We start from the raw sequence: 14160 nt of genomic DNA, 5'->3' as shown, positions 1-14160 counted from the left end.
TCAGTATCATTTGAGAATTTTCAACATTTTTTAATCATAATAAATATCTATTAGTATCTAAAAGTAATCAGGAAAAACATCTCTTGCACTTTCACGGAACAGTGATAAAATACCTCATGTTACTTTTTTCATCAAATTTATTCCGTATTTTTAAAGTTACCGTAAACACATCAGTGACGGATCCAGGGGTGGGGGACGGAAATGTGATACAAAATACAAAAATATTTTAACACTTCCCCCCTCCCCCCCAAAAAAAATTTTCTGGATCCGTCACTGAAACACTTAAAAAAAGATATTTTTAATATCCTTACTTCTGAAAAATTCTATAAGGTTCCCAATGCGCTAGAAAGTTCTGGAAAATTGAATTTGACACATCGATAAAAAAAAAAAAAAATATGCTGAGGGAGAAACTTCACAAAACGGTTTTTTTAAGATTTTATAATAGATAAATGCAAACTAAGAATTATTTTTTTAAAGACAATGATAGGTAAACTTGACATAGTTCTCTGAAGTAAAGTGATTTTCGGAATTGTATTAAAATGGTTGTAAATGGAAACTTGTTTTGAATTTTAAGCTTAATTTGCTGGACGAAAAATGGTATAACGGTATAAAGTCAAACAATTAATAAATAAAATGGTTATTTTTGTTGTTAAGGTAACATAACGGAATATGATTTCCAATAAAATCCTTTATGAAAATCTGGACAAAGTTGTGACATAAGTTTATATGTGCATGTAAAATATTAATATCCAATTGATAATTTTAAATTTTAATGACAATATCTTTACTAAAACAAAATTAACGCTAACGTCATGCTAATTGTAAGAACTCCATCTTTAAAGCTAAAATTGTCACGTATCAACATTTTAATAGATGGATCTAATCTCGGTAAAGGAGAGCAGTATGAATAAAAAAATATCAAAGATGAATTGGGATTCGATGGGATTTAAGCAAATATGCAAACAAAATTTTTTTAGTTGGAAGAAACGAAAGTTATGATCGAGTTAATGGTTACTGTTATACTTGTTGCTGGATGTTTGATGTTTGTACAAACATTCATAATGAGAAGTTGCTTTTTAGTTGGCCAACCGGCACAAAACTCGCACTTTAGTAACAATTCACTTACAAAATTTTAAAGTTTCTAAATAACAATTTTTTTTGTTAATTTTTTTTTTGTTTTTGTTTAACAAACTCTATAAACTGTATTTTATTCAAAAAAAATCCTGAACTTTTGAAAGGAAGTACTGCGTTATAAACTATACTTACTTTTTCTATTGTACTTATAAACGCGTCTATTCATTGATATTCGATATTTTGAAAAATGAACGCTATCTTTAATGAAGAATTTCAAAACAAATCAAAGCAGTTATATAAAAGAATTTATTTTACTAAAAGTTTTGCTTCAAGAAATACACATGGGCAGCAAATAAAATTTATGAAAGAATTATACCTGAAGTAACTATTTTTTTAAATTTTTTTGCTTATTTACAATGACGAAGTGTACACTGCAATATGTACACTGGTTATTGCACATTGCTTAAGTGTTGCTATATATAAATTTCTTATTCTTTAGTTCTTTTTTTGAAAAATAATTCCTTTTTTTGAAACTTTATTTTGCACTTGTTATATTTTACTTCATTTCTTTCAAAGAAAAAAAATTTAAAATTTTAATTTAATGCTAAAATGTTTTTTAGACCGCTTTGGGCTTTATCCGACCCATTCAAGGCATCATGCGAGAGGAACTGATCATTTAAAATACGTTAAAAAGTATCAGAATTTCAATAGAAAAGCCCTTTTTACTCTTTATTTGTTATTATGGCTGTTTTGGTGATTATATTTGCAATTCTAGTGTTTACCGCAATAACTTTTATACAAGCGGCAATGCTGCTCAAATGTCCTTGCCTAAAAAACCGAATATGTACTGTCCCCAACAGATGTAATGGGACAAGCCCACATTTTTGAAGTTTTTTTAAAACAGACAGTTTTTAAAAAGGAACAACATTGTATTATTTTTAGTGGTAAATTTTTTTTTTATTTGTTTGTTGTTAAATATAAAGTTTTTTAATTTTATCTTTATTGTATCTATTTTATTTTTGAAAAAATGTAAATATCATAACTAAATGATAAAAATGTAAATATCATAACTAAATGATAAAAATGTAAATATCATAACTAAATGATAAAAATGTATAAATGGGTTTTTAAATGAATCATAAATTTTGAATAAGTATTCAAGAGATATGCTATACAAATATTTGATGAAATTTATTGGCAAATTTTTATTTTGCTTTAATATAAACGAGTATTGAAGTAAACGTTAACACAATATCTTTCATTCGACTTGTTTAAACAAATACAGTTTTGCAAGTTCATAGTATTTGTTTAAACAAATACAACGTGCAATTTAAAATCAGTGACCAAACTAAATTAACCTTAAAGCATATAAAACACAGCCTTAAGACCGACAGAGGTACAGTAATGTAAAATAATTTAATTGTAACACAAAGATTTTCAAACTTTTTTTTTGATTTTAACTAAAAAATTGGAACAATTAATTAGTGTAAAAAGCGTAATCAGCTTAGCTTTTCAAAATTTAGTTTTTGTTCTGGATGAAACATCTTTATTTTATGAATTTTTTAAGCTGCAGTTCTCGTTTGTATGAAATGTTTACAAAGTTGTCTACATTTGAATTATAAGCGCGACCTGAAAGGTAAGTACGCCAAACGTTTTTATTATTAATGTGAATGCGTATCTGCGCCTACTTTTTAAATATTTTAGAAATTTACGTTTATGAAAACTCTTAAACACAAAGTGATATAAAAGCACCGAAAAGCACTGATGTTTGTGTATGTCGATTTAAGAGCAAACTCATTTTAATGCCGTAAATTCTCGAAATATATTCAAAAAGCTTTTGAATATATATCGAGTATATAATATTTTATTGAAAATATTTGAATATACAACTAATATAAAAATCATTTGAACTGATGTAAATTTATTGTTGTGAAATTGAATATTTCAAACGCATAGACTAGAGCTATGCTGGGTTTATTTGCGTCATTATGGAGTGGCAGATACATTTCTATTGATACACGTTCAAATATATTATTAAATTATTTAAAATTGCTTTGCATGTCTCTGAATAAAAAAAAATTTTTAATTTGTTGTACCACTTCTCCATCCAATATCACCATGGCAATCATGGTGTATCCACCATGATCAGTTCAAATTTGAATAATTTTAAGTTAAAATTCCTACCGTTAGTTTTTATAAGGCATATACAAAAAAAAAAGTCTAACAAATGGCGTAATAACATGACTAGGAATTGGCGTAATAACATGACAAGGAACTCAACTGGTGCATCATGGTATGATACTTCTCAACTGATGCAGAACTAGTTAAAGCAACAAATGTTTGAAATACTGGATGTTAATGAGATGAAATGTACTGAGATCATTTATTTAATGAAAGTTTATGAAACATACCCTGAGTGGATTATATCTACTTTTTTTGACTCAGGGCCAGGCAAGTTATTTTTAAATTTTGAATCAGTGACCAGGGTTGGGGTTAAATAAGTTCGATCAAATTCAAATACAAACATATTAATTTTAGATTTCCAAATTCAAATACAAATATATACAATTAGTATTCTCCAATATATATATATATATATATATATATATATATATATATATATATATATATATATATATATATATATATATATATATATATATATATATACACGTACAAGTAAAAATACAAATACTTGTATGTTAGGTTAAGAAAAAATACAAAGATTTCTTCAGACAAGACTGATAAAATGGTGTATTAAATAGAAGAATAAAAACAAGTCTTTTAACAAATATCCCTTAAAAACAAATTTTAATTTAATTTAGTACTTAAAAAAAAACAGCAAACCTTTGGTTACTTCAAAAAAAAATCTGAATAACCTAATTAATATAATTGCAAATAAATTTATATCGAATACAAACACAATTTATATTCATATTAATTTAGTTTATTTATATTTAAGAACTTTTTTTAAGCAAATACAAATAAACCAATTTAGCATATTTTTACTAAATACAAACACAAATACGTATATAACCCCAACCTTGCCAGTGACAATTAACCTGTCCAGATCGTCTTTTACCAGCGTCTACCCATACTATTTAACGATATTTTCCAATATGCCTGAATGCATCCAAAAATGATACAAATTCTTAGCATTCAAATCATATATAAAATTTACGACATGCGAACAGTTACATATATTGACATTGCGACATTCTTTTTTTCTTATATCACTCCATTAAATAGATTGTTAATGGTTTTTAGTAGTGGAAAAAGTCAGAGCAATCAAACACGTATAGATCTGTTAAAATTCAGGAAAAAAAAGTAAAAAAAAGGGCGATGTTTCTAAAGTTTTTTTTAAATAAAAAAAATGACATGAATTACAGCAACTCCTACACACATTGCAGCAACTCCTACACGCGCCTGCAATACTACAATAAAAAATAAAGTATTTTATATCTTTATTTGAAAATAGCATATTTCCTGAAAAATTGAAACCAGCCAAAATTCACCCATTTTTCAAAAAAAAGGTGATTGTTACACTGTTTACAACTACCGTCCTATATCATTATTCCCTGCAGAAGTGTAAATTATAATTTTGATCACATAACATTAATAGGCATATTTTACAAAAATCAATTAGGATTTCATAAATACTGTTCTACTAAACATGCTATTATACAACTTAATAAGATTTTAATGAATACTGAACTGGAAAATTATACTAACTTCTTATTCAATGTCATCTCTCCGACGATAATATCATATAAACCAATACACACAAAACTTAATAAAATTACAAAGCTTACAAAACCACGCATGTAAAGCAATTTATTACTTAAAGAGATTTGAAAATTCTTACCCTTTAATTAAATACATGAATGTCTTAAATATATCTAAACTTAGTTAATTCCAAATACTAATATTTATGAATAGATATAAAAATAACTCACTGATAAAAAAATTCAGATTCCTTTACAGAGGTTTTACAGAGAGGTTTAACCTTTAAAGAGGTTAAACCTCTTTATAGAGCATATGTGTGTTTTTATATACTCTCTTTATGTAACGTAAAGGTTTCTTTGTTTTTGTTTTTTATTATATAAACAGCAAAATATATATTCAAAAAAAAAAGAAAAAAAAAAAGGTCTTTATTTTCGAAATAGAGATAATTGTTTTTAGCTTGCTTAGAAAGTTTTTTTTTCGTTATTACATAAGACGTAAGACGCACCGCGGAAGAGCATTTAACTAGGAAGTTTACGCCTCCTTCTTTACTGATAGCGCGAAATATGCCCACAACTCGTATCGAATCATGGATCTCTTGCTTATAAAGCAAACGCTTCAACCACTCCGCCATGGTTGTTTCAATTCCTTTGATTAGAGCTAGAGTTAGATCATTTTTAAAGCTAATATTATTAACAACATATTTAAGAAACTCAATGGGACAAGACAGATAACGTAATTTGACTATTGTCTATTAAAAATTCTATACTCCGATCATAAAATTTTCATAGGATTATTGATACTTTAGCTAAACAGAAGGCTCGGAGAAAAATTTTTTTAAATTACAAATATCTTTTAATAATCAAACTGTTTTTTTTTCATTTAGTTTTTTTATTTCCCACTGATTAGCCACTGAATTAATTTTTTTACATATTCTTGCAACACTGGAGAAAAAAATGTTTTATTTTTGTTTTTGTATTTATGACACATATATTTCTTTTTTTTAAAAAACAACATAAAATTGAAAAAAAGTTAATTAAGATATAATTAAAGAAATGTTAAAAGAAAAAGAAGGAAAAAATAAATTAAAAGACATTTAAAAAATATGATCAACTTGTGTTACCACAGAACTGTCATTGTCGTCATTTATTCTGCTTTATCTGAGGCACATTGACTTTACATCCAACAGCTTGTTTAACAGAACTGAAACCGTTTTGCCTAAAACAGTAATATCATAAGGTAAAAGACAAAATAAAAAGTTTCTTATAAACCATGATTTGTAAAAAAACAGTAAAGAAGTATTACATACTAAATAAGTGATTTCATAATAATGATCATGGGTCAATCTCACAAGATATAATCGCATTACACCACTTATCCTTGCATAGCTTAAGAACTGCATATTTACAGTGCTGGCCAAAAAGATCCGACCACGCATTGTTTATCTATGTATACAGTATGTACATTAGGGCATGCCAAAATATCACGATTTTCAGAAAATGAAAGGTCGCGGTATAAATACCTGTTCTATACATAAAAAGAAGTAAATAAACCAAATTTGACCTCTCTAGGACCATATTTAGTGCTGGAAGATGATTTTAGGTTTTTACGCAAATACGAGAAATCGTTGTTTTTTTCTAAAAAAAATATTCTTTTTGAAAATGAAGAAATAAAAAAGTTAGGAAAGGTATTTTTTAGTTTAAAATCTAATATTGTTACTATAACAGATATTTTACAATTTGGCCAGTGCACTTTGGTCAGCTTCTAATGATATTAATGCCCTGATATTAATGATATTAATGCCCTGATATTAATGCCCTTCTAATGATATTAATGCCCTGATATTAATGCCCTATGACAACTAGCAGTATATCTTGTTTTTTGTCCTCCTTTAATGTGCTACTGATATATCTTTGTATAAGATTGATATTCCGCTCTGCTGGGTCATTTGTAACATTTAGAGATTTTACAAACTCACAAAATGATATATAGAAATCATTTTCCTCCAGCTTTCCAGCAGCTAAACCTGTTTTCCAGGTAGGAATTTCGTCCTGTATGCCTAGAACAATGAAAAGAGCCCAACTTTCCTCTGTAATCAACTCTGTTACCTCAGAGGTTGGTAAAACTAGGACAGCATCAGGTTTACCATTGGGAATAGTGCTGATATCTGGTACCTCAAAGGTCAACAGCTTGTCTAGAACTGCAAGCTTCTCTTCAAAATCTGGATCTGCCAGTATTAACACAGCAACCTTTGGGGCAAGGTACCAAGAGTGTTGCTGAAAAAATTTCAGAAAAGCATTGCCAATTTTGACATCAAACTCTTGTTGTATAACATAAGCTGACTTGAATGACAGGAAATCATTCTTAACAGCATATTCTGCTTTGTATGAACGTAAATACCATGGAGCATAAAAAACTGCACATATAAAAGCTGACTTTTCCAGTTGAGGTAACTGATCTTTAGGCAGAAAATCTATTATACCTGATGTCATAACAATAGCTAAATTGTAAAGACTGTCAGCCATGAAACGAGCATTGTGATTGGCTCCTGGTTGATAAATTTTAAAACCATTCAGCTTTGGTGATGAGACATTTAAATAAAAAGCAGCATACTCAACTAGATGATTATAATCATCTCTTGGAATCTCTTCGTGATTAAGAGCAAACATCAGATATTCCTGAGCTTCCAGGTAAAGTTTATGAAGTTCAGATCCAACTTCCAGCTTCTTCTCATCAAATTTCTTAAACTCAGACAGGTTAGCTTTTTGAATTATGGCGTGATATACTTCCCAGTCCTTTTTGAAATCTTTATAGAACTGTCTATCTGGTGCAGCAGTAGGTCCAAGGACAATTACAATTGCCTTATGTATTGCTATTTCAAACATGCGATGTCTGCATAACAGCCAGAGAACAGGTTTTCCCAAAATATAGCACAACCTGGTTATAATTCCTCCATGGGCTCCTGTGTTAACATTGGTAGTATCTGCAACAATTGCGAGAATTTCATTGCATATTTCAAAGGACTCAAGTAAGTTGTGAATAATTTCTGTTTCATCAACAGCTTTGCCAGACTCTGCAGGTAAAACACCAAGTAAGAGATCGTTTTTATTCTCAAATTCAGGACTAGTAACACTGACAGCAATTCTATCTCTTACAACAGATTGCAAGGTATTTTCATCTAAATGTTTTAACAGCTTGCCATCAAAGTGGAGAACAAGATGTTTTCCAGCCATTGTCTCTCTGTAATTTTCTCTGATGGTATTGCCTAAATAAAGATCATTTTTAACACAATATATTATTGTTATGATGGTTTATTTTTAGGTAAATATTCCACTCTTTAAAGGTATAGTAAGATTTTAATCATAACTTTCATTTATAATAGACTTACATTAGAAAATCAGGGATAAGAAATATGGCATCTGAAGAAAAACTTTTTGATTTGAAAAAAAAAACTTAATTTTGACTGGCAAAAAGTTGGCATAAAAGACTTATTCTTTAGGTGTCCCTTTAAAAATTACCTTGATGTTCAATTACTTTCGCTCTTTCTCTTGAAATACTAGATTTAGAAATGCCCATCTGATTAACATCTCCTCCCAGATAATTAACAACAGACGACAACAGCCAGGTTTGTAATTCAATGCTGATTAACCCTCTAGCACAAATAGGTGTAGTTACTGCCATCAATTCTTCTCTTGTAATCTTTTTATTTACTTGCATTGAGCCTTTAGGTAAGACTTTTGGGGTTTTATTATGAGCAGCACCATACTCAAAGTCATAATCACTACTTTCGAATGAGTCTTCTTCTACAGCAAAATCTGGATCTGTCAAAGTTGAGTCAAACATATCCAAATTGGCTGGACCAGACTTGTATCTAAAATATTTATATAAATAAGTTAGGATTTCATTTTTAAGAAGTAAGTTTTTTAACAGTTTTAAAGTAATTATGACACTTGTTTTACCTTTTCTTAGTTGGCGTCAAGTTTTCATCACTTTCATCAAGTGGTGGGGGAGCTGATTTACATCTTTCTTTCTCCTCTAGGTACTTCATTCTCATTTGTTCTTGTCTTTTATACCTTTCTAGTCGTTTCTCAATGATGGTAGCTAGCTCTTTATCTGGCTTAGAAATAAACCACTTCATAAAACAAAAATGTATAACATTAGAATGCAATAACTTACTCTGATGGACAGACAGATGGATAGCTGAAAGACAGACAGACTGAAAGCCCTACATAAAGTAGCTGCGCTACTAACAATTTGATTAATATAGAGAAATTTACAAAAAGGCTACAATATAATTGATACTCTTACCTGTCTGTTTGCTGGTCTAGATTGAAATTTAGGTCTTCTTCAATAGCAGCTTGTGTTCTTGGTGTTATTTTGTCACTTCTCATCAGTTGCTCTAAGTTATCTTTGCCTATGTGAAACAACTGTTCCATTGTTGAAATGAATTCATTCTTAATATTTTCTCTAGTATCTTTGGTATCTTTCAGGGTAACACGTTTTTTCAAAAGTTGATACTTCTTGTGTAGAGCTTGAAGTTTGTCAAGAATTGAATATTCTGAAATGATGTATGCTTGAAATCCTGCTTTGGTCCATATGTTGACTATTTGTCTAATCAAGCAGTCTGATTGCGTCTCAAGGTCACAAAAATCTCTACCTAATTTAGATTTTTAAAAAATATTTTATTTATTTAACATTTATTGCACCTGAAAAAATAATTATTTAGTCCTCTTTAATCTAGGAATAAAAATGTTTATGTTTTACAGTTATGTCTTACTTTTGCACACCAAGTTCCTTGTTCCTTTTTGCTTCTTACAGGCCATGTTAATTTGTGTTTTAATAAATCTTTTCTTTTTACTTGAAATTAAATATTGATAATATCTTAAAATACTACCATTGGTTGAAAGCTGTGTATTTGGTAGCTGTGAAATTGGGTTAGTTAACAGATATAATGGTCGTCTGACACTTTCACTTACATGGACATTTTTCTTCTTTTTTGGACCCATTTCTTTTGAAAAAGTTAATGTTATTTTAACTATTTTTAACTATTAAGCTATAAAAAATTATTAACAGTTTATAATAGATATGTCATGTAGTGATTGTAATCTTAAACTAAACACAAAATGGTGCAATCTTGTTATTTTGCCATCCTTCATGTAATTTCATCATACTTTGCGTATTTTCGTAAAATCTTGATTTCATCTTCTGGCACCTAGAATTGAGATAGAACAATGAAAATTCATATTTTTGCTTATTTTTATGTATAGAATAGGTTTTTAAAGCGCGACCAAAAATTTTTTTTTTTGGCATGCCCTAATGTACATTGTAGTGTAGGCGCTTTCCTCGGAATTTCACCATCACACTTTGCATGCGTGATTGGCTAGTTATCAGCCAATCAACATGCGTGGCTGTGAGTTACTATTTGCATTTGACTATGGCGACAACATCACCTGGAAAACGTGCTAAATTACAACTTTTGATGGAAGACGCGAAGTCTGAACGTGCGATTGCCGCACGTTTGCAAATGTCTAAAACAACTGTTCACGACGTCATTCAGCACATCAAGTCAACAGACACCAGCGCTGCAGGAAGATCCAGTGGCAGACCAAGATGTACCGCATCAAAAACTGACACTATAATCCGCCGTGCAGCCACCAAGGACCCACTGGCATCATCTTCACAAATTCTCAATGAACTGCCTCCTGATGTGAATGTGAGCTCTTGCACCATTAGGCGACGTCTTGTGGACGATTTCAGTTTTCGATCCTATTGCGCTGCATTAAAACCACAACTATCTCAGAAAAATATTCGTGACCGCCCCAAGTTTTGTAAAGCACATAAAAATTGAATCGTGGCTATGTGGCGACGTGTCATGTTCTCAGACGAATCGCAGGTGAAACAATTTGCTACGCATAAAGTAAATGTTTGATGGCCACCAAACACACGCTACAATGCCCGTTATGTTGCTCCAGCGGTAAAACATTGCCCTGCAATTATGATTTGGGGAGTAATTACTGCCAGAGGTTGAGCGGGAATCCATCTTGGGCCGCCAGGTGAAACTATCAAAGCTGTTAATTATTTGCAAATAATAAAGGAAAATGTTCCTATTTGGCTCAGAACTCGCAACTGTGACATCTTTAAGCATTAAAGCGCGCCATGTCATCAGGCAGAGATCGTTAAGACATGGTTTCAAGAGAATTCCATCAATGTTCTTGCTCCGTAGCCTGGCTCGTCACCGGATTTAAACCTGAATGAAAATTATTGGGTAAAATTGAAAGCAGAAGTGGCAAAAACAAACTCGACGTCGGCGACAACTTTGAAAGAGGCTATACTGGAGGCATGGTCCCAAAAAATAATGCCTGATTACTGTGACTCTCTTGTTTCCTCTATACCTCGAAGAATATAAGCTGTCCTCAAAGCCGGAGAAAGACATTCGAGATATTAGAAACTCTTTTCTGATGTGAACTACTTGTTCGTTTCTTCGAAAGTGACTTATAGTGCCATTGACTTATATTAAGTGCCATTGACTTATATGAATGTTGTTTGTTGCGTTTAATTCAATCATATTATCATTAAATTGAAGTGGTATTACGTTTCTGTCTAAAAACCTTATTGGTCGGATCTTTTTGGCCAGCACTGCAATAGCAATAGAAATTTGTAATATATAAGTTTTTGAATGCATGAATTAATAATTCTGACTTTCAAAACTTACCGTTTTAATTTTCAAAAGGATTTTACTAAAAACCCATTTATAAAATAGTAGATCCAAAAAAAAGAAAAACTGTTTAAAAACAAAACGCGTTTTAATTTAAATAACACTGATAAACAAATAAAATTTTATTGTGCATATCTTGTTAACTAAGTAGTTTTTAAAAAAAAATTAAATATGCTGATTTCAAATATGCAAACCATTTTTCACCATCACGTCAAGTTGTAAAGATATTTGGGTTCAAATCTTTAGTATTTAAGGTAAAGTCACTAATATTGTCGAAAAAAAAGTTATTCAAAAGTATGTCAACCTGGCTCTCAAAAGAAGCGTATTTTCATAGAGATTATAGAAAACATAAATATTTTTTCTTAAAATTTATTGAGAAAAATAATATGTAAAAAATGATAAAGACTCTTAAAAAAATTTCAACAGAATGATATTCAGCAATAATACAAAAAATACTTATCTTTATTACAAATGAATAACATTTTTAAAATCTCTATGAAAATACGCTTCTTTTGAGACCCAGGTTGACATACTTTTGAATAACTTTTTTTTCGACAATGTTAGGGACTTTACCTTAAATACTAAGGATTTGAACCCAAATATATTTTTCACTTGACGTGAGTGTGAAAAATGGTTTGCATATTTGAAATCAGCATATTTAATTTGTTTTAAAAAACCACCTAGTTAACAAGATATGCACAATAAAATTTTATTTGTTTATCAGTGTAATTTAAGGAATTTTAGAATTGAGACGGAAACAAATAACATAAAGTTTGACTTAATTTACAATTGTGGGATAGGCAAGCATTTTTATTTGAAAAGATAAATATGATTCCGGGTATATATATACACTGTAAAAAAACTCCGTAGTATTTATTAGACTTTTTCCGTTATGTTACGGAAAAAATCCGTTTTCATTAAATTACGGTCTTTTACCTATAGTTTTAAGAGTTTTGAAATAATCACATCATTTTATGATTTTGTCTGTATTTATGATAAGGAGAAGTTCCGTAACTTTTACGGACTTTAACCGTATATTTCAATATACTTAAGTATAGGATCTAATTTACAGAGTACCATATTTCTTTATCACGAGGAGCTGCTTGTCAAAATTTTGACAAGCAGCATTAAGTGGAGTTTTTTAATTGGTATAAAAAACTATGTAGACTAATTTTATTTTATTTTACACACACCTAGGGTGCAACCCCTACACACACCCTAATTTTTGCCCCCAATTTTTTTACACACACCCTAATTTTTGCCCCCAAATTTTTTACACACACCCTAATTTTTGCCCCCAAATTATTTTTTTTTTTTTGGTATACATTCTGTTTGCATAAAAACTTTAAGCAAAAAAAAATTTTCAATTTCAAAATTTTAACTTCATCACCTTTCAAAATATGATATCATGTCAGCAAAATCTGATATCATGTCAGCAAAATCTGATATCATGTCAGCAAAATCTGATATCATGTCAGCATAAGAACTTTTGCTATGCTACTATGTAATTTTTTGGTTTTTCTATAACTAAATATAACTAATAATAAGCAACACATTGTATCATAGCAACATTTCATACTCGCAGTAAAACTGACAACTTAACATTTGGACAAGGTTCTAAATTTCCGACTGCAATGATTCCTACAAAAAGAGATGTTGTGAAATATTGCTATTATGTTCGTAGAAATGAGGATGCTAAAGGCAAAGGATCAAGTTCTGCTCATGAATGTTACAGATTAGTTACCACTGAAATTGAAAATATTTGGCATAAATTCAGTTTTCCAACAATCAAAACAGAGGGAATATTCTCAAAAGTATGTAGATTAATGGAAAAAGCATCCAATTTAAATAAAACTTCAAGACTTAGAAGAAACGCTAATTTTTATGACAAATTGAAAGCTTTTGACAACATGTTCGACATATGTTCATGCAACTGTTATGATTTAGGAGTAGAAAGAGAGAAATGCAGATGTACTTTTAAAGTCCCAATAAAAGAATGGGATGCGTTTGTTGGGCAAAAGAAATGCACAAATCAACTTGGACTACTTGATCGTGCCTACACATCTACTTTAAAGAAAACTGAAAAAAGAAAAAAAAAACAGTTAAATACACATACAAATGTTGAGAAAGACACTGATAGACAAATTACCGATGACAATTTTTATGAATCTGAGGATAATATAATACTAGATGAATCTAATAATGAATATGACAAGCTATACGAATCTAATGTCTTAAAAAAATGTATCCAAAATAGGTTTCATTACAATGAACTAGCAATCATAGCAGATCGTTATCGTGTCAGTTGCAGAGCAACTGCTGCTATTGTCAATGCTGCTCTAAAAGACATGGGTATACTAAATGAATCAAATATGCTTGATAGGAAAAAAGTAGAAAGAGAAAGACTTCGTGTTGGACAAAAAATTGTAAATGAGAGAAAATGCGAAAATTTGAAATTACAATGTATTGGTTTTGATGGAAGAAAAGACAATACAATAACAACTGCAGGGATAATTAAAGAAGAACATATTACAATTGTTAGAGAACCAAGCTGCATTGCTAATGAAATTCTCCATTTAATATTTGAAACTGGCAGCAGCGGTTCTTTAAATGCTCTCTTATGTGATGCAACTGTAGTAAATACTGGA

General features: G+C 30.0%; 2 protein-coding genes and 1 long non-coding RNA gene across 7 annotated transcripts in view; 1 reads left to right on the top strand and 2 right to left on the bottom strand.

Annotated features, from left to right (window-relative positions):
* The first annotated feature begins 920 nt into the window (after positions 1–920).
* The window catches only part of LOC101237667 (uncharacterized), a 56235-nt gene continuing 42995 nt past the window's right edge, over positions 921–14160 (top strand). For 2 of the 3 annotated variants that reach the window (XR_010644218.1, XR_010644220.1), the window contains exons 1-2: positions 921–1455; positions 1695–2710. This is a non-coding gene — a long non-coding RNA (uncharacterized LOC101237667). The remainder of the gene's footprint in view (positions 1456–1694; positions 2711–14160) is intronic. The other variant, XR_010644219.1, reaches the window with a different exon arrangement.
* The window catches only part of LOC101235133 (dihydroorotate dehydrogenase (quinone), mitochondrial), a 44754-nt gene continuing 34522 nt past the window's right edge, over positions 3929–14160 (bottom strand). The window contains exons 7-8 of one of the 3 annotated variants that reach the window (XM_065819849.1): positions 5921–6015; positions 3930–4378 (exon numbers count right to left, since the gene is read on the bottom strand). In XM_065819849.1, the coding sequence (XP_065675921.1) occupies positions 5940–6015 (76 nt within the window). In that variant the 3' untranslated portion in view covers positions 3930–4378; positions 5921–5939. Of the gene's footprint in view, positions 4379–5828; positions 6016–14160 lie in introns of those variants that run through there. The other 2 variants (XM_065819851.1, XM_065819850.1) reach the window with 2 other exon arrangements.
* LOC136092139 (uncharacterized) lies at positions 6120–9107 on the bottom strand. Its single transcript, XM_065819858.1, has 2 exons — positions 8757–9107; positions 6120–8668 (listed from the first exon to the last, which is right to left on the bottom strand). The coding sequence occupies exon 2, from the start codon at positions 8028–8030 to the stop codon at positions 6642–6644; it is 1389 nt and encodes a 462-aa protein (XP_065675930.1). The 5' UTR covers positions 8031–8668; positions 8757–9107; the 3' UTR covers positions 6120–6641.

Source organism: Hydra vulgaris, chromosome 15 (assembly GCF_038396675.1).
Source record: "Hydra vulgaris chromosome 15, alternate assembly HydraT2T_AEP".
NCBI classification, from domain to species: domain Eukaryota; kingdom Metazoa; phylum Cnidaria; class Hydrozoa; order Anthoathecata; family Hydridae; genus Hydra; species Hydra vulgaris.
Note: the sequence above shows the minus strand (reverse complement) of the source record. Positions and strands in the feature narration are given on the sequence as shown.